Consider the following 24,056-nt stretch of genomic DNA (forward strand, 5'->3'; position numbering starts at 1 on the left):
TCCATGCTTTCACCTAACAGGAGCTGACGAGGCCTGCGGACATTTCGCCACCGCACATTTCCAGAGCAGAGGATGCACTCTGGAATCCTTCTATCCTCTAGCAAATCTCCTGCTGTCTCTTCGTCTCACTCCTTTTTCTTCTGACAATCTTTGAAACATATTTGCTCTTCTTTTCTTGCTAGTGGTAACGAGTATGGTCATTTCACAGCTGCCCACATCGGCTGGATGTGAGTACGATGAATTGCAATGATAAAGTTATATTTGACGTTCCCAGTTTCCTCGAGGTCTACGTCTTCACTGGTGTGTAAAATATGGCTACATCCATTTAAATGGCTTGTATCAGTAAAAGCTAGAAGCAAATCACGGATCAATGATGCACTTAGACAACAGATACATCTCTATGACTGGCAAAAGTTTAATCTTTGAACATCACTGTACTTTATCCTGTTTTCTCTCCTCCTGCACTGCTTGTTCTCTGACAGTAGCATATGGGTACGAAAGATGGGAGATAGTGAAACATGGCAAGCAGCAGTGGAATCCAGCGTCACAGATCTGCCAACTCATCGACAATGTGTCGTGACTGTGGGAAAACAACACCTGCTGCCCCAGAATGTTCCTCACCACCCAAGTTTTGTCCTATAAATTCTATGAATCAGAAGATCCCATCATCTTACTGTTTGATTGGAGAATCCAGTGAATCGATCAGGATTTCATCTTGACACAGATAAAAGAAATAGAGGCAAACTGATGGTAATGATGAATTGTTCCTATATAACGCTTTATCGTTTGTTCTTTTGATTCTATGCTTTCTTAGTTTAAAACTATTCCATAATTGCAACCAAGTCTCAAAATGTTTCTGAACGGATCTTTGACCGTGTTACTGACCCAGTGGGTGAGATGTTGATCACTAGAGTGAGCAAAGATAATAATGCTTATTGCTTAAGCAGCTGACATTAAAAGATAGATCAACATTCTGGATTTTCTGGAATATCTACACACACTGATATCAGAATACAAACGAATGTGTGAACTCTTTGTCATCATGAGAGCAAAAGTGAAGCAGCCAGCAGGAACCCTGCAGAGACGGGCGGCAACACCAAAGCAAGGAGGAGAAGTCTGCTGACGCTGTTTGTGTTTACCTCAGTCACAGCCAACTCTTGTTGTTTCAAAGCTGACTTTGTTTTTCTGCTGTCAGTCAGCAGGCATCGCACAGAGCAGCACAACACCTCCCGGCATCTGGCGACTGATGAAACAGCACCGCTAAAGTCACGCTGCTGCACTAACAGGCCTCGTCTTCATATCACACAGAGCAGACAAAATGCTGCAGCACCAGGTGTGTGAACATGAAACACCTTATTAACAGTGAAAGTACACATCAGCAGGTCTCACTTCCAGCTTCACCCTGAATGGATGAATAGATGAAATCATGAGAGGGTTTGAGTCTGACACTTTAAAGAGATATTGCTAAAACAATTTGTAGAACCGCTTCCACAAAATCTGTGAATTATATTTGTGAATCAGTTCTTTCTTGCCTCAAAGTTGTGCAAAGAAAAACTGCAATGTCACTCAGTGTGAAGTTGAAATTGAAGTTGAGGTGCTATTTAGTAGTCTCTAACTCTCTCTCTCTCTCACACGCACGCGCACACACACACACACACACACACACACACACACACACACACACCTCTCAATTAATCACAAGTCACATCAGTATTATGACACACTGCAACAGACATTTAAACCACAAAGACCAATAAATGACGATTGATAAAGATAACATAAATCCAATTCTGATAGTGAAATGAGACATCTTGTTGTGTGATGCTCCATCTACGTGGCATTTGACCAGACCTGGAACAACTGGGGCTTGAACTCAGTACCTTGTTCCTGTGAGGCAATCATGCCGTTTGAACTATTTTTTTCTGAATCTGAATCTATAGGCTTAATTAGACATAAGTAAGCAATCTGTAATTTTTGAATGAACTGATCTTTGGCATTGGTTGACTCATTCAGCAGCCAGAGTTTTGGCCAACTATTTTGAATACAAACAGCAATTTCTGGACAAACAAGACTGATGAGTGTCTTTCCAAACCCTTAGAAGTTAAACTGAATTTCCATTTCATCACCTTCTTTAAAAAAATGCCTAAGGCATTTTTTGACTTTTTTTTTGCCTGAATTAACTACTTATGGTGTTTTGTCCCCAGTTTTTTTTGTGTTTTCTGAAAAACTTTTAAAAAATTACTTCGGCCATTATTTTAAGAAGGAGATGATTTGAAACAACGTAACCAGTAACACAGTTCTTACCTTGCCAATGTACTGGTAGTCACTGCCTGTATACTCCTCCTGCAGGAAAAACTGATTCCACATCCAGCCTCGCCGCACTCTCCTGAGCAGCTTCTTTTCTCGGATTTCTGCTCCGCCTTCCGTCTCCACCCTTCGTCCACTCAGAGACAGAGCATCCAGGCAGAGGCTGAGACAGAGCCACAGAGTGCTCAGGAAGATAGCTCTCATCGCTGCACAGGTGTATCAAGTCCAGGTCACAAACGATGGGAGGGAGAGATAGCTCATAATCCTTCAGCTGTTGAGTGACTGTGGAGGGAAGCAGAGGCACAGATCCAGAGTTTTTAATCACATGTTGATACACAACAGAGCACTGGTGTGTGTATGTGTGTGTGTGTGTGTAAGAGAGAGAGAGAGAGTGTGTGTGTATGTGTGCAGTCACATAAAGAACTAAACTTCATGCTGTTCCTTATTTTTATATAAAGTCGGGAAAATTCTGCCAGAGTATCTCAGTCAGTATGCTTCTGCAGCATAAATGACAGCCTCCAAAATGAGCATTAAAATAAACCAACACATCATCAAAGAGATTTAACACAAAGGCAACATGATCATCCTCATGGAGGGGGGATTTGTTGCCGGGCTGCTGGATTATAATTTAGAATCAACCTGTCAGGGCTTTCAGTGTTGAGGCTGATCAGTGTGCAATGGTTCAGTTGCAGATTGGCACTGGACTTTTTCATGGATTTCTCAGTAAATTATACTGGTGAGGCCACGTCAGTGTCACACTCACTCTGACACAATGAAAAATTTCAGATGGCATCTGCCATGAACTCACACTCATGTTTCCCAAAGGAACACATCTTTGAAGATCCCCCACACTTTTCTTGCACCTTTTCTGGCTTTTAGTGAAATGTCTTGACATTTATTGTATGAATTGACATGGATGTTCATTCAGATACCCATGATGCCCCGAGGGCCGACGCTTGGTAACACCTGCTAATCAGATAGCTACTGGTCTAAAATTGCAGCTCCTCTAACTGTCCAAGTGTCTTTGAGCTGATGGATGATACCCTGACAGTATGTGTTTGAGTGTTTGTGTGTGTATGTTTGTGCATGCGCATGTGTGTGTTGTGAGTGGGAACTTGGTGACATGACAGTCATGAAACCTGCACTTCTATGCAGTTCTTTCCATCCAAATATTTGATTCAGCGCCATCATCAGGTCAAAGTCAGGTTTAATTAATTCCCTGTGAAGCCCTTTGAGACAAACTGTTTGTGAAAACGGGCTATACAAATAAAATTGCCTTGCCTTGCCATCAGCCTCAGATCCCCTTCATGCCTTACTCTTGACATTAGCATGCTGATGCTAGCATTTGGTCATGTGACGCTGTTAGTGAAAACCTCCATCCATCCATTTTCTTCCACTTATTCCTGTTAAGGGTCCCTGGGGGCTGGAGCCTATCCCAGCGGCTACGAGAGAGAGGCATGGTTCACCCTTGGCCAGGTCGCCAGTCCATCGCAGGGCCGACACATATAGAAAGACAACCATTCTCACCTATGGTCAATTTAGAGTATCCGATTAACCTTGTCCCCAATTGCATGTCTTTGGATGGTGGGAAGAAGCCGGAGTACCTGGAGAGAACCCATGCAGGCACGGGGAGAACATGCCACACAGAAAGATCCTGTGCCCGAGCCGGGACTCGAACCCGGAACCTTCTTGCTGTGAGGCGACAGTGCTACACACTGCACCACCGTGCCGCCTGAAAAACTTTTTGATGAGCGAGAAGACCACATCTTGTAATTATTAGAAACACAGTTCAACAGCTGATTAAACATGCACACAGAGGAAGTGTACCAACATCACGCAGCTTTCCTGACACCAGTGAAACATGTAAGCTTCACCACCTTGTTTACACACTGAACTATTCACATCATGAATAAGGATGACAGTAATTCTGTATTACATATTCACAGATGTCAGACAACTATGTGCAGTGTAAAAAGAGGCGAAGCTACAGGTCCCATAAACTGTGATATTCTCAAAATAACACGGGGATTTGCTTTAATTCTTGTGATGCATGATCACACATTCCTAATAGCTTGATTAGACTTTGAAGTGTGATTGAAAACATTATCTGTGCTTTTAATTTGATCCCATTTGGATTCAGATATTAAGCTCGATCTTTCTAGTTTTTCAACCAGGCTGAAGGTTTTAGGTCATCTCCTAAAAGGATCGATGGAATCGCATCATCATGAAAGCAGATTTTCAACTGCAGTCATTATTACACCAGTAAAGACCAGCCCTACTCTTCCTCCTCTCTCTCTGCATGCCTCAGTTTGCCTGGAAATAAAAGCTCACCCTCCAAAATCTGATTGAGCACTGACTTAATGGTTGTACTATCAGAAAATCACATTCCCCAAAAAACAGCATTTGAGCATTAAAACTGCTCAGAATCAATAAATCCATTGGCATTCATGTTGAAAGATCAGTTCTGGAAGGAACGCTTACACAGCAATTACCATCCTGAAAGGAAATGTGCTTTTATCTTCCCACACAGAGCTCTGTCAGCAAGCGGCAAAAATAATGTTCTTTTTTTAAAATCCAAGGTATTTTCCATACAAATGTAACCCAGTTCAGTCCACAGACACGGCTCGGCAGCACTGCATTCACACCGCATCAATGTCAGGGGGGCTTAGGGGGCAATAAATAGCTGTGATGAGCTTTTTCATCACACAAAACATGATGATGAACACACTGATTCCGATGACTCATCAACAACTGGCCCATGGACCACCACCCTAATTCCAATGTTCAGTACTAGGCTGCAGCTCAGATGCGTAGCAGGCGGACCATTAACCCACTTCCTGTTACATCAGCTGTACGCTAAATTCAAACACATTCCTACTCATATGTACTTGGTTGCATATGGCCATTCGATGTAAGGATGAGCTTCAAGAATGATTTGACTCATCCATAACAACTGAACGGACAAATCCACCTTTGTAAAGAGTCATTACATTAGCTTTCAGCTGCTTATTACAACTAAAATGATATGTGGTTATCCAAATGACAAAATGGCATTGAGAACAAAGACTGTCAAAATCAGGCAGGTGGGAAAGGTCTTAAAGAATAAACTCAGGCAGGTCAAACTGGTACTTAGATGGTGTGTAGAGAAGCCTGGGACACTATGAAGATGAGAACATGAATCATAAGATATCCGTTAGTGTCACTTCACAGACAAAACAAGGACACATATTCAACTAAGTGAGACTACCACAGCTGAAGATGTATTAGGGATTAAAAACAAGAAAAAACAAGTTAAGAAAGTGGCAAAATCATTGATTCAATAAAGCTTTGCTGACTGATAATGAGATGGTGTTTGCAAAGGATTGAAATCACGCTTTCTCAAATTTGACCTGTGAAGAACATTAAACCTCAAAGATGTAGACAGGATTGTCATCAACATACCAACTCAAGGAAAACTTTTGTCCCTGACTTAAACAGTGCCCTGGATTTAAAGTCTTTTCAGAGAACTGGATGGCCCCAGTGTGGCAACCCATTTTTCAACTGTATAGATACACCATTGTCAACCTGGAAAACATCTCATGTGACACCTCTTCGGAAAAAACCCACACACAAAATACAAGCAATGTCCTTAAGAGTTCAATGATTTTAGGTCTGGCACCCCAGCAAAGCAAAGCACAGGACCATTTTCTGTTTGAACACAAAGAGGGCCTACTCTTGTCATTTTATGTGATAGGTTTCATGGTCATGACTCCTTATTGTCCTTTCATAAGTATGTGTTTTTTGTCATGTGTCTTACTTGAGAACTTCTTGAACGGAGCTGTCTGAGCATGCAAAGTTAATTCACGTCATTCACCTGCCCTCCTCTACTGTGTGTCTGAGAAAATGATTTTAATGCCCAAAGACCTCTAACATCTAACATCTGCCAATAATCAATGTTCAGCTTTTCAGTTTGTTTATAAGAAGCTCACCTCTGACATCATTTTCTCTCCTTGTGTTGTTTGAATATGTCCGTTTTAAAGCCAAAATACAGATTCCTGCATCTGCAGCGGCTGAAAGAAAAACCTTGACACACAGTGCCTGTCAGTAGCTTGATATTTTTCTATTACAAAACAGTTTGAGATCTTTAAGTCACTTTTTAAAAAAATATCTGAACAATATCAAGGGCCACGCTGTTTTCACACATTTAGATAAAAGCCCAACCAACATAACTGTGAAAGGCCCGTTAGATGAATGGATTTTGCAGTCATTTAGTATTGAATTATTGTACTTTATAAAAAGTTACTCTTTCCATCAAGTTGTACTTTCCCCAACACATTCAGGTTCAGGTTCAAGAACACACCTGCATGACTAAATGGGAGTTTTCCACAAACGCCTCAGTGAGTCACAGGAGAGAGAGAGGGCTTTAAAAAGTTACATTAATAAATATAAATGTCATAACATAGACCAAGCAGCAAGTATTTGAGTATGTGGTATGTGTATGAAATACATGTGGTTCTTAACACCGTCTAAACAACTGCAGACATTTTGAAAAGTGACTTCACCCATTATCTTGAAGAACATTAGCTCATAACATCAATACTCATATTTCTAATCCCTTAATATCATTTTTAGTCCCAGAACTTCAAGTGATTATGTCAATTATGAGAATGATCTTTTCCATAAGAAAATCAGAAATCTCATGCTTGTTTCTGTCAATCAGCTGATCTGATTTTATTTGACATAAAACGAGAACATCATTGTGAAACTAAATGCGACCCAATAAAAGTTTCATCTTGATTATCTTGCTTTCTAATCATTAAAAAACAAAAATACAATGTGAAATGTCACATACACTGCCATTGTCAGACTGTTTTTTTTTTTCTTCTCACCCACCCTTCAACACTGTTTGGTGGAAATAAAGTCTGGCAGCAATCAGTCATGTGATTATCTCTTGTAACATTGCAACCATGCCCAGCAGGCTAACTGTGTTATTATCTGGTTGGAAACACTCCAAATACTGGTTTCTGTGTCTTCTTTCATCCAGAGGAGTATCTGAGCTCCAAAAGGGTGTCGCTGCACTCATATCATTGCAGCTCTGATGGTTGTTTAAACCATCAGCAGCTGATCTTGAGAACCATCTGCTCCGAGGGCTTAACCCTCCATGCAGCCATTGCATTAGATGAATGTAAACAAAGCGAAGTGATCGAAGTCGGATCAGTCACTGAAAGATTACCAAAAGAAAGGCCAAAGCAGCTTGAGCCGTCTTTTCCAAACCCATTAGGTTGGCAAGAACAGATGTTTTGTTGAGAAATGTGCTAAAAACGGAAATAGATGATAAAACAGTAAATAGTAACATGTCTACTACAATCTTTGCTTATATAACCAGTGATGCATAAGTATCAGAAAAATCTATGTTTCTGCTGCTCCCCCGGCAGCGGCGCTACTGTTGTGGTTGAATCTTAGTGCGTGATTTCTGCTAGAAATGCATCGATCACACTCTCATATTGGATACTGGTCCGATCAGATATCAATGGCAATAAGGACCATCTGTTAATTTCCTGCTATATACACTGACACAAGCTTATTCATGATTTTTAATTTTCATTCCTGTCCATTTTGGCTGTATTATTTTTCAACAGGTCCTTTGTTTACATTAATTGTTTGTTTGACAGTGTCCAGCTTCATTGTGATTAAGTGTTCATATTTGGTTCTCATGTAATGCTGTTTAATGGTTTAAAGTGGAATTGTGTTAAATTTGATGATAATAATACCAGTGTGATGTGTCCCCCTTAGAGCGTGTGGACTGTGGTGTTGTTTGTGTTTTAACAACATCTTGCTTTTGAATTATTGATTCATATACTGTATCTTCAACTTTACCAAACTCGCCAGTGGGACGTATCTCTTTAATGAAGTCAGATTTCCTCCTTTAGCTGGTCTGCACTGTGCTCTTGTCTAAGGGTCTGTCATGTTATCCCAATTCCTGCTGAGCAGCTAAGTGTGTAGGTGTCAGTCTTTAACTGGTAATGACATTAATGAATTGTAGTCTTTCTATTTAAGTTAAACATGTGCTACAGAAGCAGTTAGTGCATTTATGACACAAGGCCGATGATGAAAGGTAGGTTAAGTGATGTTGTTGCCATGACAACACAAAAGAGGCATCCTTTGATGTAGGGTGGTCGGACAGTTGGACTCTGCTCAGCAAAATATCTATATGATGCCACTAGCTTATCACAGTAGCAGAGGGCTCCACACATTTATGTAAGGATCCGTATGCTGATGCCGTCCCACACTCAGGAACAGTGTCAGATGACCTAAACGAACTGATACAGACCAACAGTGTTGGCATTGTTAAAGCCATCAGGATTCAGTTTAGAGCTGGAGCATCCCCCCTCCTCTGTCTTTACAAACAGTGATAAATGTTCATGACCTTCAGGTGACAATCACAGCATCTCCTGATGCATGGCTCTACGTGTGTGTATGTGTGTGTGTGTGTGTGTGTGTGTGCGCGCACGTGCTTGTGCTTGTGTGTGTTACCACCTTGCAGACAGCCACTGAGGCCTCCGACAACTCCCAGAGGACCAATTAGAGGTGAAAAAGGAGAATGTCAGCCACAGAGCAACTTGTGTGCATGTGTGTGTGTATGTGTGTGTGTGTGTGAGTGAGAGAGAGAGAGAGAGAGAGAGAGAGTAGCACAAACCCAGCCATCCCCTTCCATCAGAGCAAACCAGCCATCTGAAGGCAGCCAACAACATCCACAGTGCCTGTCTCCCTCACTCTCACTCTCTCTCACATACACACACTCACACACACGCAGCCATCACATAGTCCAGTCGCTGGTCCTCGGGAGTGTGAAGTCTCATTATGAATAAACCATAGACGAGTGCAGAATTGCACCTTGACTTTAGACACTTCACTACAAGTTTTGAAAGACTGAACTTTTTTCTGCGACTTTTTTGTGATCCATATGACATCGGCATGAATCATTCTCTTTTATACTGAGCTGATATCAGAGAGACAGTGGATGGATGGTCAGTCAGCCAGCCACATGGACGTCCTCCTGATCCACTCATCTAATTAGATATTCAGTCTGAGGGAGCATGCAGAGCCTCAACACTCAATAACCCACTTTTGGACTTTCTGTACATAAACATCATAACTGGGTTAGAATATGTTTGATTATGAGAAACCCAGATAACTCATGAAAATATGTCAAAGTAGAATGGAGACAAGTCTCCTCCCTATCAGTTCCTGTCTGTCAGCTCAGAGCTGAACCTTAGCACCGTGGCTGAGGCCGTCTTCTGTTTCACCGGAATGCAGACTCATGTGTCAACTCTTCAACTCTCCTTCAATATACAGCCTGTTTGGATAATGTCAATCAAGATGTTGATATATTTAGTACTTGTGACGTAATAATCAAAGCTCCGCCCACTGTAGCTGACCTACCGAGCCAGTGAACACATCATCAAAATATCTATTCAGTTCGGTTGAGACAGCCAAGTCAAATGTTGAAGTGCTATCAGCTGCTGACATTTATCCTCACGCATGAGCGGATGACCTCCAAAATGTCTGCCAAAGGCTAGACACATCACACTGAAGTCCTATTACAGAGAACGGTGCTGCTGAGGCAAACATCTGTTCATGAACATCACCACTGATTGATCATTTATCATTCAACCACTGGAAGGCATCAGGAAGGTTGCTAACTGAGTAGAAGGACCTGGACGTGTGTCTGGGGCCACCATGATGGTGATGATGATAATGATGATGATGATTAGCTGCTCCAGTTCTCTAAACAGGAAAGGGGCTTTCTTACCTGTGTTTTTTTTGTCTCTTAATCTTCAAATGCAATAGAAATTCACCTGAAACCAGCACTGATCTGCCCAACAAATTCTACATTTCTTTGTCCTGTCAAGTTAATCACCACGGATTTTAGTTTTTCTGCTTAAATGCCCCGCTATTTGCCTCACTTATCTTTATATAGTTCATGAAGTAAAAAGCATTCAAAAACATAATAGTACATAAAGTCCATAAATTTGCTATGCTAAGGGATCCTATGGCTGCTTAACTCCAAACCACTTAACCAGATGAAGTGTGATGGTGTGATGAATTCAGTAGATTAATCCACCAGCACACTTTTCCTCATGACCTCATAAGGTCAAGGAAAAGTTGCCAGGAAAACTCTGACTGCAACGATAGTCACAACTCATGAGAAATTGCTTTATTTTGGATCAAACTGGGCCTGTCCTTTTTAAAGGCTCATCAAAACACTATTATAAATCAAATAAGGAGGTATAGCAGAGATCAGATCCCCACAAAAAAAATCACACTATCACATACTCCCTCTAATTTGCAACTCTTGAATAAAAAAATATATAATTGCAAAAAAGTGTGGTTATGAGATTTTTTTGAGCCCCTGCAGTTCTACGTCATATGCTGTTTTTCTTCCCACAGCAGAGAAAATTCATGCATGTCAGTGTTCTAGGAGAAATGACACACAACAACTTGACTAGTCAATGTCATGCATATACAGCAAAGGGAGGGATTATTTCCTCTGGTTACTATGAGACAACAACTGTCTTCCAGAGTGGGTTGACTCGTTCCAACACTCCTCAGAGGACTCCAATATCAGGTAAATATGTCTTTTTGAAGGAAGTGGCTCCAGATGCTTATGAAGACTAATAAATGAGGTGATCTTCAAAGACGGAGCAGCAGCTACATCAGTCCTCCGCATAGCAGCTTGTTTTACAGACTTCTGATACACAGCAAACTCTATTACAGCAACACATTAATATATAGCAAAGTGTGTGATGCTAGTGTGTGGGCCGCGGGCCATCACATAGCATCCTGGCTCTGTTCTCTATGCTCCTGCTGGGATCAAGACTCTGCTAACATCAGGCAGCCCTCTAACGCTTACCAGTGCTGCAACAACACACATCAAATCAGTCTGAAAGTAGCAGCTGTCAAGTTTCACAATTCCAATGGAAATCACATAAACTGACCTTATATAACTCTCAATGAACTTGATTCCAGCACAAAAACTGTGTTGTGACAACATCAATTAACTCTGTTTTCACCACAACACCAGAGCCTTAATATTTACTGTATATACATATTAAGTAAAACAAGCTTAAATATTTCTATATGTAAAACATATATTCATTTACCACAAGGATATATCATATATGCCCCCCACATTATATATATATATATATATATATATATATATATATATATATATATACATACACATACACACACACACACATACATTTATACATACATTTTCTATATATAAATATCTTTATCTCTCTCTATATATATATCTAGGGCTGTGTAATTCAATGATGTATATTGCTTGACAATATTAGAAAGTCTATTATTTGGTATAAATTTTGAATGTTTAATTCATGGTAGTAAAAATCTGAGCTTTAAAGCAGTTTACATCCTTGGACAGCACCCATCTGTGGGCACTGCAGCATAAAAAAGCGGCAAACTTTCAGACAAAATTGTAACCATATTTTTTCAAAGTCTGCTGCTGTTCCTGCAACAGCATTAACCTCTTACCACCTTAACAAGAATTATGTCAAGAACAGTTGAGTGATCAAAAGAAATTGAGATCTCGCAGCTGCTTCCCCCTGAGGAACACATTCTGATGAGGTCTTAGACTACAAAAATGTTTGATTTTGATATTTTTAAGGCTTTTCCCATGTTAGGTCTTTCTTTATTTGCAACTGTAGTTTGACAGTATTTTCTATTTACCTTTCTCAAACTTTTATGTCAACACACATAGTTTGTTCATGCTTGATTGAAAATTGAAAGTTATAAGTACTAGGTTGGAAGGGCAATGCCCACTCCAGCTGCAGCTTCTGTGGTGATGAGAACCACAGTTAGGGTGTACTTCCCTCAACTGGCCACCGGATGCAGCAACGAGCTACTGAACTGCAGATTAAGCTCTTGTGTTCAGTTTCAAACCAGGACAGGCTGCATGTACATAGACTACTTCTTTAGACATATTTATACACACACACAGAAATGTATCTTAAAATTGTATTGCTTTTATGTTTATGCAAATCACATTCAATTGCCTTGTGAAAGAGTGAAAAAATGAAGGAGAACTACTCAGTACTGGAGCAAGGCACCTTTACATGATCAGTAGAAAGCCTCCACCTGTGTGTATTCTCTGAGAGTAGGGCTGAAAACTATTCATTTCTTTTAGCACATCAGAGAACACAAAAAAATAAACTCAGTGGTCCCTGGTACAGCAAAAGCAATTCCCTCCTCTAAAGTGATGTGAAAAAAGTGCAGACATGGTCTTTGTGTTTCTTTTCACATGAATGTGCTGTACTTTCCCCTCCAATAAGGCTTTGATGTAGCCATGGACACTGGTCAGATATGGCCACTGTTCTTTAGCTATGTAGGGGAAATTATATGTCATATGCTGGATTGAAAAAGTACACGAATCATATGTAAATGTTAGTGAGCAGCATATGAAACTGCTTAAAGGTTACTTTAAAATAAGTGGGAAGGAGACAGGTAGACAGTCTCATTGCTCCTCCAGGTCATTACGGCACCAAAGCACATAGAGAGAAAAACACAGTTTTGATTCATGGCTTCATTTTGTACTTTTTATGATATGGCTTCTTCTTTTGCTCAAGCAGAAAGTCAGTGACCCTCTAATACAATATTTATTTGAAAGAGTGAGATAATTTTCTACCAGCACCGATAACGTCACTGTTTTGAAGCCAAAGTCAGAGACAGCTTTATAATTAGAGTCTTACTCCTAAAACCTCACAGCTGATCACATTATTACAAAGTTCACCACACAAACAAATGGTTTCACACTGACGACGTATCAGAGTACTGAGACCAACCAAGCAACGCACTAGTGTCCATCTCACAGATCTGGGCTCAGACCTTGTACTTGTTATCATATTCAACATCAGATATAGAACGGTTTTGCTTATCATTACAAAGCAGACCAGAGGAAACTTGGATGTAAAGAAGATGGAGAGTGAGGAGCTGAGGGAGAGAGCGACGATATTTCTCCAATGACCCCAGGAGACAATAAGATCCAACGTATGTACACATGGAACTTTGAAGACTTTTTAAAAAAAATGTTTGCTTATTCAGTCATATTATTTTCATGATGCGGAAAGATTTTAAAATATGGTTTTAGTGGGAACGATATTTTTTTCACTGTAAATGATGCGATGTTCATTGGGTTCTCTATAAAACAAACATGGTCCAGGAGAAGCTGGCTGTAGTCTGGCATCTCTGTAGTACCACCATCTTTCATAATAACAGTTCGTAGTGACACTTTTTGAGGATGGGGTTTGATAAAAATTTCCTTGACATCAGCGCCGTTATCAATACTTGATCAATATTCTGTGTTAAAAAAGAAAGTAGGCCTGCAAAGGTTTTTTTATCATTTCATTATGAGTGTAGGAACAGTGCAGTTTGAAGATTCACATGTCTGTAAATTATACTGCTCTTTATCTTTTCTCTTTCTGTAGATGCAAGACATCATTATCTTGCTGGAAGCAACTGATAGAAAAACATGGCTGTATTGATCAAAGAGAAGGTGAGCTCAGAGGTCGAGGTGCTGATTCAAATAACAAGTCCCATCCCTACCAATGTATTTTTCATTGTACATCCGTAATACAGCTTTAAACTCAGTCAGATACATGTGTGAGATGATCATGCTGCTCATTCAAACTCAAACTTGAATAACCCTCATGTCCAAAATGCTCCAGCGAGCTCAAACCAGCGCTCATCCAACAAAGGCTGAGCAGCATGAAGAGCTCAGCCGGGTTTGAGGTCAGTCCGTGTGGAAAGAAATCAATGAACTTGTTGATGGGCTTGCTCAGTGTGACGGCGGGTTAGTGACTGGAATCAGTCAGCTGGCACTGATACCTCGTTTCAAAGCAGCTACTTGGATGCTAATTAAAATGTGTGTGAGTCTATGCAGAACGCTTTGTACTTTAACATGATCTGGCATAAAAATCTGCAGACGTCTGGTCGTCCGTGTGGGACAAACGTGGACTGGGAATGTGGGGGTGGGGTGTGTTTGTGTGTGTGTGTCCATACAATGACCTATATCTCTGGTATTTAGTATTACTGGGACAATGGGAGTAAATGCACCCTAAGATCTCCAGCACATGCATGCAGATTGGTGCTAAACATGTGATCTAAAGCCCTCTGCATAACACTGTGGCCATTTACAAGCAGGCTTTTAGTGTGTGTGTGTGTGTGTGTGTGTGTGTGTGTGTGTGTGTGTGTGTGAGACACGCTTCACAGGAACTGACAAAGCACACAACAAGACATGTACATGGTGGGCCGTGTAATCCCTGCCCCCTACGCTTGACCCCGTCACACATACACACACATCTCTGCACTCTCTGGGTGACCCATTCAACAATTACAAAGTCCCCAGCAGCCTAATCCCCCCTGCAACCTGAGCTGCTTTCATGTTAACAAATGCAGATAATAGAGGTTGAAATGAGTGTGTGTGTTTGTGTGTATAAGTGTGGAGTGTCACTTTTGATGCAGTTTACATCTTTAAAGAATGTTCTGTATCCATATCTAGTCCAACAGTGTGTGTGTGTGTGTGTGTCTGCTCTGATGACTGCTGCCTTGTGCATCAAAAACAATTCGTGATGATAGTGTTGCTGGTACCAGATGGTTCCTCAGGATTTACAGTGTTACGTAACAAGAGTGGGCTTGGGGGGGGGTCCACTGGACTGAGGAAGATGAGAGACCCAACACAAACTAGCAAGAGACAATCCACTGACCTTGGTCACTTTCTTCAACTTCCTGGAAAGGAATCATTTCCATCACTGAAAGCTACAAAATGATGCTGCATATCAGTGTGTGAGCACAAGACTCTATTTTCCAAGTTTAATTTTATTCTCAACACTTGATTGTTACACTTTGGAGAAAAACATGTATCATATTCTTCAACAGTGCAGTTTTGGTCTTCAAGAGGCCCCAACTGCACTTTTGAACTATCAGAAAGGGTACAAAGGAACTGAAGTTTAACTGCACTTTAACTAGACTTGTGTCTGTAGACAAAAGGGAGAAGTTTGAAACACCCCAGTAATGTGTCAAGTGTTTCTCATGAGTCTCACTTTCTGATTTCAGATATCTGATTTATTTTATGATATGTAGAAGTCACTAGTGATGAAAATCAAACATTTCCTGACTTTGCCGCATCATAATAAAGGCTGTTAGTTAACCCATCCTTTTGAAGCCTCTCATAGGACCACCAGTCACATCCATGGACCATCACCAACTCAACACTAGCACGTCATCGAGCAGGAAGCCCTTTGATAATGAAGATGCGACTCCCTGCCGTGCTGTGCTCATGTGCACAATAGCTGTCTGAATTTGATTTAAGCCTGCTCTGAAATGCAGAAAGCTTAATTTTCTCATCCTATTTGAAATGAATGAATCTCACCACAACAACACTCACACAGTCTCCACTCAAGGTGTGACTTTGCAAGACTGCTCCTCATCATCCTCCATTAGCCCTTCATGATCAATGCAGTTATAACAGGTGAAACATTTTGGAGTGTTTCCCAGTTGCTCTTCTCTCACTCTGCTGTCAGTAGTGATGACATGCTGCTCATATAAGGCCTATTCTTATTTATACCACCGTCGCTGTGCTAGCTGCAGCTCTCACAGGCATCATTATACACACACACACATACACACACACACGCACGCACATATTCACACACTGATTTTGATACAGAGGACCTAAAAATATAACATTTCCATTCAGCTCACTGCTCAAGATCTGAAAGCTGAACTCTGGGAAGAAGATATGGAAGCTCTGCTCAATAACACAACACCATGCTAGAATTAGCACCTAGTGGGTGAATACTTCTGTCAAACTGTGTATGAATTATTAAGTATTTGTAAGGTTACAGTGATCTACACTGGGGAGATATGAAACTCCCTCCAGGTGGTCATGAGATGTACCCATCACAGATGGACAGACATCGCAAAGCTTCACACTAAACATGAGTGGCCATGTTTTTATAGGAAAGTAAAAGGAAAACTAACATTTACTTGCAAAGGTTGAGGATTCGACTACTGTGAAAAAGCCTTCCGCTAGAGTGAAAGAAGTGTGTGACTGTGTTTTTGAGTGTCTGCAGTGATGCTCTGTTTATGGTTCTTTCATCTGCAAGGACGTTTCATCAGGAGAACAACTGTTTTATGGCTGCCAGAGAGCTGAGAAACAGCAGGAACACCCATCCACAGAGACCAGGGTTTTGTCACTTGCCTTTGGAATGTAGCAGGTCATTATCATGCAAATGAGCAAACATGTCAAAAACATACAAACGGGAACATGCAGCTTCTTCTGTTCACCACCTCCTCCCTCGTTTCTCACTGTGGGCTATTTTTCCTTATCAGGATCTCTTCCACAAGGGAGGGATCCACTTTGGAAACTGTTAGGGAACGACATAAATCAACATGTTCCAGAGGCCACAATCAGGCTTCCAGCCCTCTTGTGTGGATTTAAAATCCACTCGTGACCTATTTCAGAACCCTTTGGGACATGATACACTGTATTTGTCGATACCAATGGCATTTTATTCCCTCTCATACAAACAAACAAGTTAATAATATATTTATATGGATGTGCTACACTGAACCCAGCCATCTAAATACATCATGATCACAGAGGGAAACAAAAATTGTCCTACCCGCGAGGAAGAAAAATGATTAACAAACAGTTCATGGTAACTTTGTATCTTCTCTTCATGATTTTTCATTGCTCAATGAACCAATAGGATGATGGGACTCATTCACCATCAAATTATGGTAAAAATCAAGCATTTTTCTGAGCGTAAATTTCAGTTCTAGCATGTTCTGATGGAACGAGCTGAAATGGTTGAAGAGCAGGTCAAACATTTGGTTTGGATGAGTACAGCCCTAATGGACGAAGGACCGCAGTGGGAGTACTTGATAGTGGGTGGCGGCTAAATAAAGATATAGCGTAAAGCAGTATATTATCTAACATGGTGTAGATGGGTAGAGCAGGTACTCGTCTAGTGTCCGCAGGCCTGGCGTGTAACTCAGCCTGACTCACATTTATGACCTTTCTCATCAGGTTCTAGTTCACTGACATAACATTTAGACGAAATGTCACACTACTTGCAATATTTTCATCCAATATTCACAAGGCATACTATATACTACCTTTACTGTTCCAGACAAAATAGGTACTATTACTCTGTATTTGCAGGGTCACACAGAGGATGAAGCTATCGCGAGTGCTCTGATAAAGCTCTTTGAATTTTTTTTTTTTCTAACAAAGCAGAGGCTCCTGTCCAGTTCACTGTGAAAAAAAGTGAACCATAATCACAAAACCAATAAGAGGGAACAGCTTAGTCTCTGTCTTTGTACTCTACTGTATTTTTCTAATTTTTTTTTCAGGCTTTCTGAGAACTGCTATTAACAAGAGCAGGGGTGGTGTTTGTGTGAGGGAGTCTATTAACGGTCCTGCTTTAATCTCTTTGGTTTACCTACTTCTGCTTCTCCTTTCACCTCCAATTAAAGCAGACAAAGCCCGATGATGAAGACCACTTCACGCCAAACAAACAAGAAAGTGGAGCCCCCTTTTTAGAGTGTTTACAGCCCTGTGAAACAAGGCGTGGGTAAATAAGAGGCTGCACATTCGTCCTACCCAGTCATCCTCAACATGTCACCTTTCCAAGCTTTATAGAGTCTTTCTTGACCTTTCCTGTTTGCGCGTGTGCACAGTGGCTCAATAACCACCACCTGCGCTTTCTACCAATCTGGTTTAGATTTATTAGGTCTGACCAGTCCTAAAAGGGTTCTCATACTGGATTCTCCTGTGGGTCCTCTGCAAAATGAGTAAAATGATATGCCAAATCTGTAAACTAGGAGTCTATTGAAGACTCAATGGCAAGAAGTTATTCAAATGCCTCTTAATGAGACCACACGATGAATTTCTTGCTAATGTAATCCTTTTGTTCCCCCATGTGTTTCTGCAGCCTTCTTTTTCATTCATTTCAGTATATTCTAATCAATATTATGAAGTAGTACCGCGGATAGTGAACGAGAACATTATCATCAAACCTCCTGCCACCTGACAGGGAGAGAGATTTTATATGATCTTTATGTCCTTTGTGTTTTCAGCCAGTCTCCTTTTTGCTACCCAGGTTGGCAATCTAAACCAGATAGCTTGGAAGTTGCTGAGGGATCGAAAAGAGTCTCGGTAAAGATCATGTCGATGCGCTGCCGCATCTATTCATTCTTCTGGCCCGCCTTTGATGAACAGTGATCCATGAATTTGCAAACACAATGCACCGGGACATGAGAGCTGTAATTGGAAGAGCTGTCAAGAAGGCTGAGAGGAAGCTGAAGTTGTCTTCAAACAACCATTTAGCGGCCTCTTCCAGACACATGTAGCTGAGCACCTGTCAGATGCTCATTTGTTGTGAAGGCTTCTGCAGAGTGTTAATACTGCTGCTGTTGGCCGGCTGCCACGGACAGGGAGGTGATAGCTAACTAGTCTCATATGCTTTTCTTACAACACACACACACACACACACACACACACACACACACACACACACACACACACACACACACACACACACACACCTTTCTAGAGCCACACTTAATCCACTTAATGTACCTGACAATGCATCTGAAGCAAGTAGGTGTCACCAACACACACGCGCGCACACACACACACAGACACACACACACACGCTCATGAATACAGAGCACAAAGACTATTGTCGGGGCACTTGTCAGCGTTCATTAGCACACAGAGCAGTTGCAGGGCTTTATTAGCATGTAGAGCTGCTATAATTAAATGTGTGTGAGTGGCTGGCCTGTCATATGACATCATGTACTGAGAGATTTCTATAGATTATTCACTCCAAGTGATTTGTGAAAAAAATTCACTGTCGCTGCCTCATTACTTGACTGGAAGTGGCACAATGGCAAGTAACTTGGCTGGTTTGAAGAGCTCGTACAAGGGTGGAAAATACATGTGATCCACTACCATTCAGAAGAAGCCGGCATCCTTTTAATATCCTATGTCTACATTATGTGGTTCAAATGTCTTTTCAGTCATGTCCGACGCCTCACCTTCCATTTCCTGATCTCTGTATTCTCTTTACATCATTTATAAGAACAGAAACTGAGCTTTCATTGATCATTCAATAAAACACAACTTCATTTGAAAATACACATTTCACATTTCCCTCAAAAAGTTGAGTTCAACAAGCCAGACTGGAGGGTGGAGTGCACCCCTGCCAACATCACATTAATTGTGAAAGCAAATGACACAGATTGTAACAAGAATGACCAGATGTCCTGCTTTGTGAGGGACTTCACAACATATAGCCCAAATCCTACAAACTGATACTTTGTCCTGCATTGTGATTGGCTGTAGTTTTCAGATGTCAGGACAGGCACTTGTGTAAAATGGCCAGGTCTCGCTCGGAAAAGAGATCACCTGATCTCAAGTGAGTACCTGGTAAAATAAAGGTTAAATAAATAAATAAAAATCTGTTATTAAGTGGCAAGAAAGCAGGGAGGGCTATAAATCAAACCAATCAAACTGCAGCACACACTTTGGGTTGGGTGTGAAGTTTGACTGACAGCCTGGGTCGCTGACATGCAGAGGTTGACCTTTGGACGGCTTACGCCCACAAAACTACATTGAAAATAGTGAGGAGGTTTTGGAGGAATATGTCTGTCATCTAAGAAAGCCGGACCACATTGTTCCAGTCCAAATGAAGCCAGTAAGCCTTTTTTAAAGCCTAATTGTGAACGATTCTTAAAGATGAGTTCAGTCAGGCTTTTGTGGTCCTCTCAGGAGTATTGCTACACATAAGCTGAGTTTCAGTGAAGCAGAGGATTATACACTTTTATCTCCTCTGGCCTCCTCTCGTCAGTGCGCCCTGTTTGTTTGCTTTCTCCAAGAAGAGAAAGTGCTGAAGCAAGGCTTTTCTATAACAAAGACTGAGACCAAAGACCTGCCTCTGTGCTCATGATTAGGTGCTAATGTTTTCCTGGCCAGCCTCCGGGTTATCTCTCTGAACTTTTGACTTCCTACTTACTGCATCCCTGACCAGACTGTGACTTCGTCCAGGCTAAAGACTAAAGGTGACCTGACCAGGCTGTGCCATTGGGCTGACCTACTGGTACAGTTCTGGTCCTTCTGTAATTCTTTATCAGACAATTTGGCTAAATGCATATTTAACACCAGCGATTATACCAAAAGGAATATTTTGCATTTCCAAATGCCCATAAGTGTTTGACTGTTCACTGCATGACAGCACAGCAACCATCTGGATTTGAAGGTGTTGCACATATGCTTAAATAATGTCTTCAGTCTTGAATTATAGACAGCTACCTCTAGCGTGCTCACAATTTATTTTTGGAACCTGGATGAAATGTAAAAAAGGTGTTGATTAAAGTGGTGATTCAGTGTTAATGGCAGGCCACACCTCGTGAACATATTCACCAATTGGGGAGCTGCTGAGCTGACTGCAGCTAAGGGGATGACAGGCCAGGGTCAGGGCCTTCCTGGAGATTTATACCCTACCTGAGGGCCAGTGTTGAGTCTCTATTGTTGTAATGTATTGACCATATGATCATAAACTACTCAGCCACTGTGAGACTTAAGCTGTGAACACTCACTGACTCCAGGTCTGTACCCATCAGCATGAAAATACTCATCCATCACTGTACTTATTCTTGGCCAAGAACATCAAGAACAAACAAACATGAACTCATTTTTGCCCACCGGTGACTAGAGAACGTGAAAGAGACAAGTTTGCTGTGGACGGGTCTATGGAGGTCACATCATATCTGACTCAGCTAGGAATGACTCAGGCCAGGTCACAGCCATGATGGACGCCAGCACAAAGCTCATTCCAGAGCACTCCAATGAATGCTAGGAAATCTCTGAGTCTCAGAGGAACGTTCACCAGCTCTGTTTCATTTAGAGTCACCTCAGCCTGAGCTGTACTCAGTTCCTGGGTCTGATTCCAATAGCTGCCAATCAGAGTTACTAAGTAAAGAATACAAAGCAAAATTACTTGTAGTGTGATATTCATGATTACATTAACATGAACAGACAAGCAGCATTTTAATGTCATAGCAGAGTTACTTTCAACACCTGAAATGGTTAATTTTTACATACAATGCATAATTAATGCAAAGAACTGATCACAAATGGACAACCAATCTGACAAGTGCTCAAATTGGTGCACATCAGCCAACATAAACACTAATGCAGATTAATGATTAATTAATTAAACATTGTGAAGAATTTTAGGCTTGACATATTACAACCAGAGAGGGGAAACTACTTTTAAATATTATGCTCCAACAGTGGAACACTCAGCCACAGCACACCAAACACTCCAGCAGCTTTCTGGATAATTTTATTAAAAAAAATAGCTTCAAACTAACATTCACTTGAAGGATTTTCGCTAACCCAATTATATTCTGTTTTATCTCTGTAACAATGAAAATTATTTTGTACTTATTTAATACATTTTCACTCATTTGCTTTGATTTGATTTTATCCTTGCTGTTGTATTACTGCTAATTTCTTTAACCTTGTGTTTAATGCGGCAAATTTAAAAGCACTTAGACCTGCATTTAATGTATAAAAAGGTGCCATACGAATGAAGTCAATTCTTATTATTTTGTCTCATTCAATCAGATCCAAAAAATAAATGGAAAAAATGCACACAAACCAGGCAGATGAGTGTATCTTTAATATATTTCTTTGATTTTAACATTGTTACACCCAAGATGTGGCAACTCCCACCATCAAGCTGACGACCACCACCAGTGATACATCACAACAGGACCAACATCCAGTCTTAACACAAAATAGACCGACGGAGAGGAGATGGACACACACACACACGCACACGCGCACACACACACACGCACGCACGCATTCATGCACGCGCGCTGTCTTGTTACTGCACAACAATGTATATTTTATTCACACCACACACAAACTGTAGTTATAACTGTAAAACGAAAAATGTGTTTGAGTGTGTGTGTGTGTGTGTGTGTGTGTGTGTGTGTGTGTGCGTGCGTGTGCTTGCTTGCTTGTTGAATTTGGTCTCTTTTAAAACCCAACGGCTGAAACAGAAAACTATAGCTCCCATAAATATTCCAACTTTCTCATTATTCCAGTAGGAAGCCCTGATATCACCGCTAATCATCACCAGTCCACATCAACAGAAGCGTAAAACTCAACATCAAATCAACATTTTCATTAAGCTTAAAGGATTGTTGGCTCTAATTCTGGAAGCTGCGCATCAGAGTACTTGACTCAGGATAAAGAACAAGGTGGAAAGCCTTCATCCAAACGTTAAATATTCCAACTTCCGTGGAACTTTCCGCTCCTCCGTTCTGCTGCTCCCGTTAACTGGGGAGACGTTGCTGAGGCATTCAACCACCACGGACACTAACTGGAGTTTTAGGGGGGGGAGAAGCTTGTCCACAGTATTCCGGACCTTTCAACCACACCTGAAGTTTCTCTCTCCTCACTTTTACACAAAAATACAACAAACTCCCTGCGCGCGCACACGACGCGACACTTTCAGTCTAACCGTCATCACATCTGACCGACAGAGCAGCTCCATCAGGACCGTTATCTGCACGAGGAGACCAGCTGAACAACACCGGGGTTAATGCGCTCTTAAGCCCGAGCAGGGGAGCCACTTACCGCGGTGCCGAGGATGGAGGCGCCGGTGAATCCAACAGAGACGGACACAGCTCCCGCTCCGTCTGCCCTCTCTCCCCTCTCCTCTCTCAGTCTCCCTCGCTCTCTCATCCCCTCTATCTCTCCCACCCCTCCTACAGCGCCCCTCCCCCATTCACAATCAACAAATTGAGGAGTTGACATAGCAGCTGATTGGCCATTAGGCTGGTCAGAGTTCATCCAGTATAGGTCTGGGTCCTACAGTCATGTGACCAAAGGCTAGAGGGCTTCAACATAACAAAACTGTTATGAAAAATAAACTCCACAGTAACCACAAATCTGAAATATTCTCCTTAACTATGAAAGATAATAATTATAGCATGTGAAATGACCATGTAATTGAACGTAATGTGTAAAATTTGCACAAAAGCACCTTGGTAATAATGCCAGACTTAAAGGTTTAATGGGTATTTTTTTTACCTCCTGGTCAGTGAGTGTCTAATCTAGTCTATTGGTTGCCAGGTTTACTCAACTAATCACATAGCAAAGCATTGTGCATTGTTAGCAAACGTTAGCTTGCCTGTCCAGCAGTAAAATGGCAACCTCGTTATGGCTTTCCAACCCCTTTTGGTCTTTTAGTTTAGACCACTGTAAAAATGCTGAACCAGTTCTAACCTTCATCTTGTTCTTTTGTTGGTCTGACAGTATTTAAGCCAGATAAAGTAATGAAGCTTGACGTTACTCAGCCATTTCTACGAATAATCCTACACCTGGCAACTACTGAACTACTGAGGCTGTGATGACACATACTGTAGATGCTGCAGCTACGCTGCCTTTAGCTGTTGGCTCAGAGATCCTTAATGGTTTGTCAGCCAACTTTCTGAAATGTAAACATTATTTCACATAAATGCTTATGTCTGGTGGCAAAGGGTGCCATTAGCCTCAAGCTATATATGGGAGGCTGGTATAACACATAACTTCTTCAGTATGTAATGTCACGGATTGACTGATTCCATCCATCCATCCATTGTCTTCCGCTTATTCC

At 41.3% G+C, this 24,056-nt stretch overlaps 1 protein-coding gene across 1 annotated transcript in view; it reads right to left on the bottom strand.

Moving 5' to 3' along the window:
• Nucleotides 1-23,165, bottom strand: part of cdh6 (cadherin 6) — a 50,489-nt gene extending 27,324 nt beyond the window's left edge. Inside the window, exons 1-2 of the mRNA XM_086203954.1 lie at nucleotides 23,036-23,165; nucleotides 2,305-2,589 (exon numbers count right to left, since the gene is read on the bottom strand). Coding sequence (XP_086060080.1) covers nucleotides 2,305-2,511 — 207 coding nt within the window. The 5' untranslated portion in view covers nucleotides 2,512-2,589; nucleotides 23,036-23,165. The remainder of the gene's footprint in view (nucleotides 1-2,304; nucleotides 2,590-23,035) is intronic.
• Between the last annotated feature and the right edge of the window lie 891 nt (nucleotides 23,166-24,056).

Source organism: Aulostomus chinensis, chromosome 5 (genome assembly GCF_037954235.1).
Source record: "Aulostomus chinensis isolate RoL2024-O1b breed Wild chromosome 5, RoL_Achi_v1.0, whole genome shotgun sequence".
Lineage (NCBI taxonomy): Eukaryota > Metazoa > Chordata > Actinopteri > Syngnathiformes > Aulostomidae > Aulostomus > Aulostomus chinensis.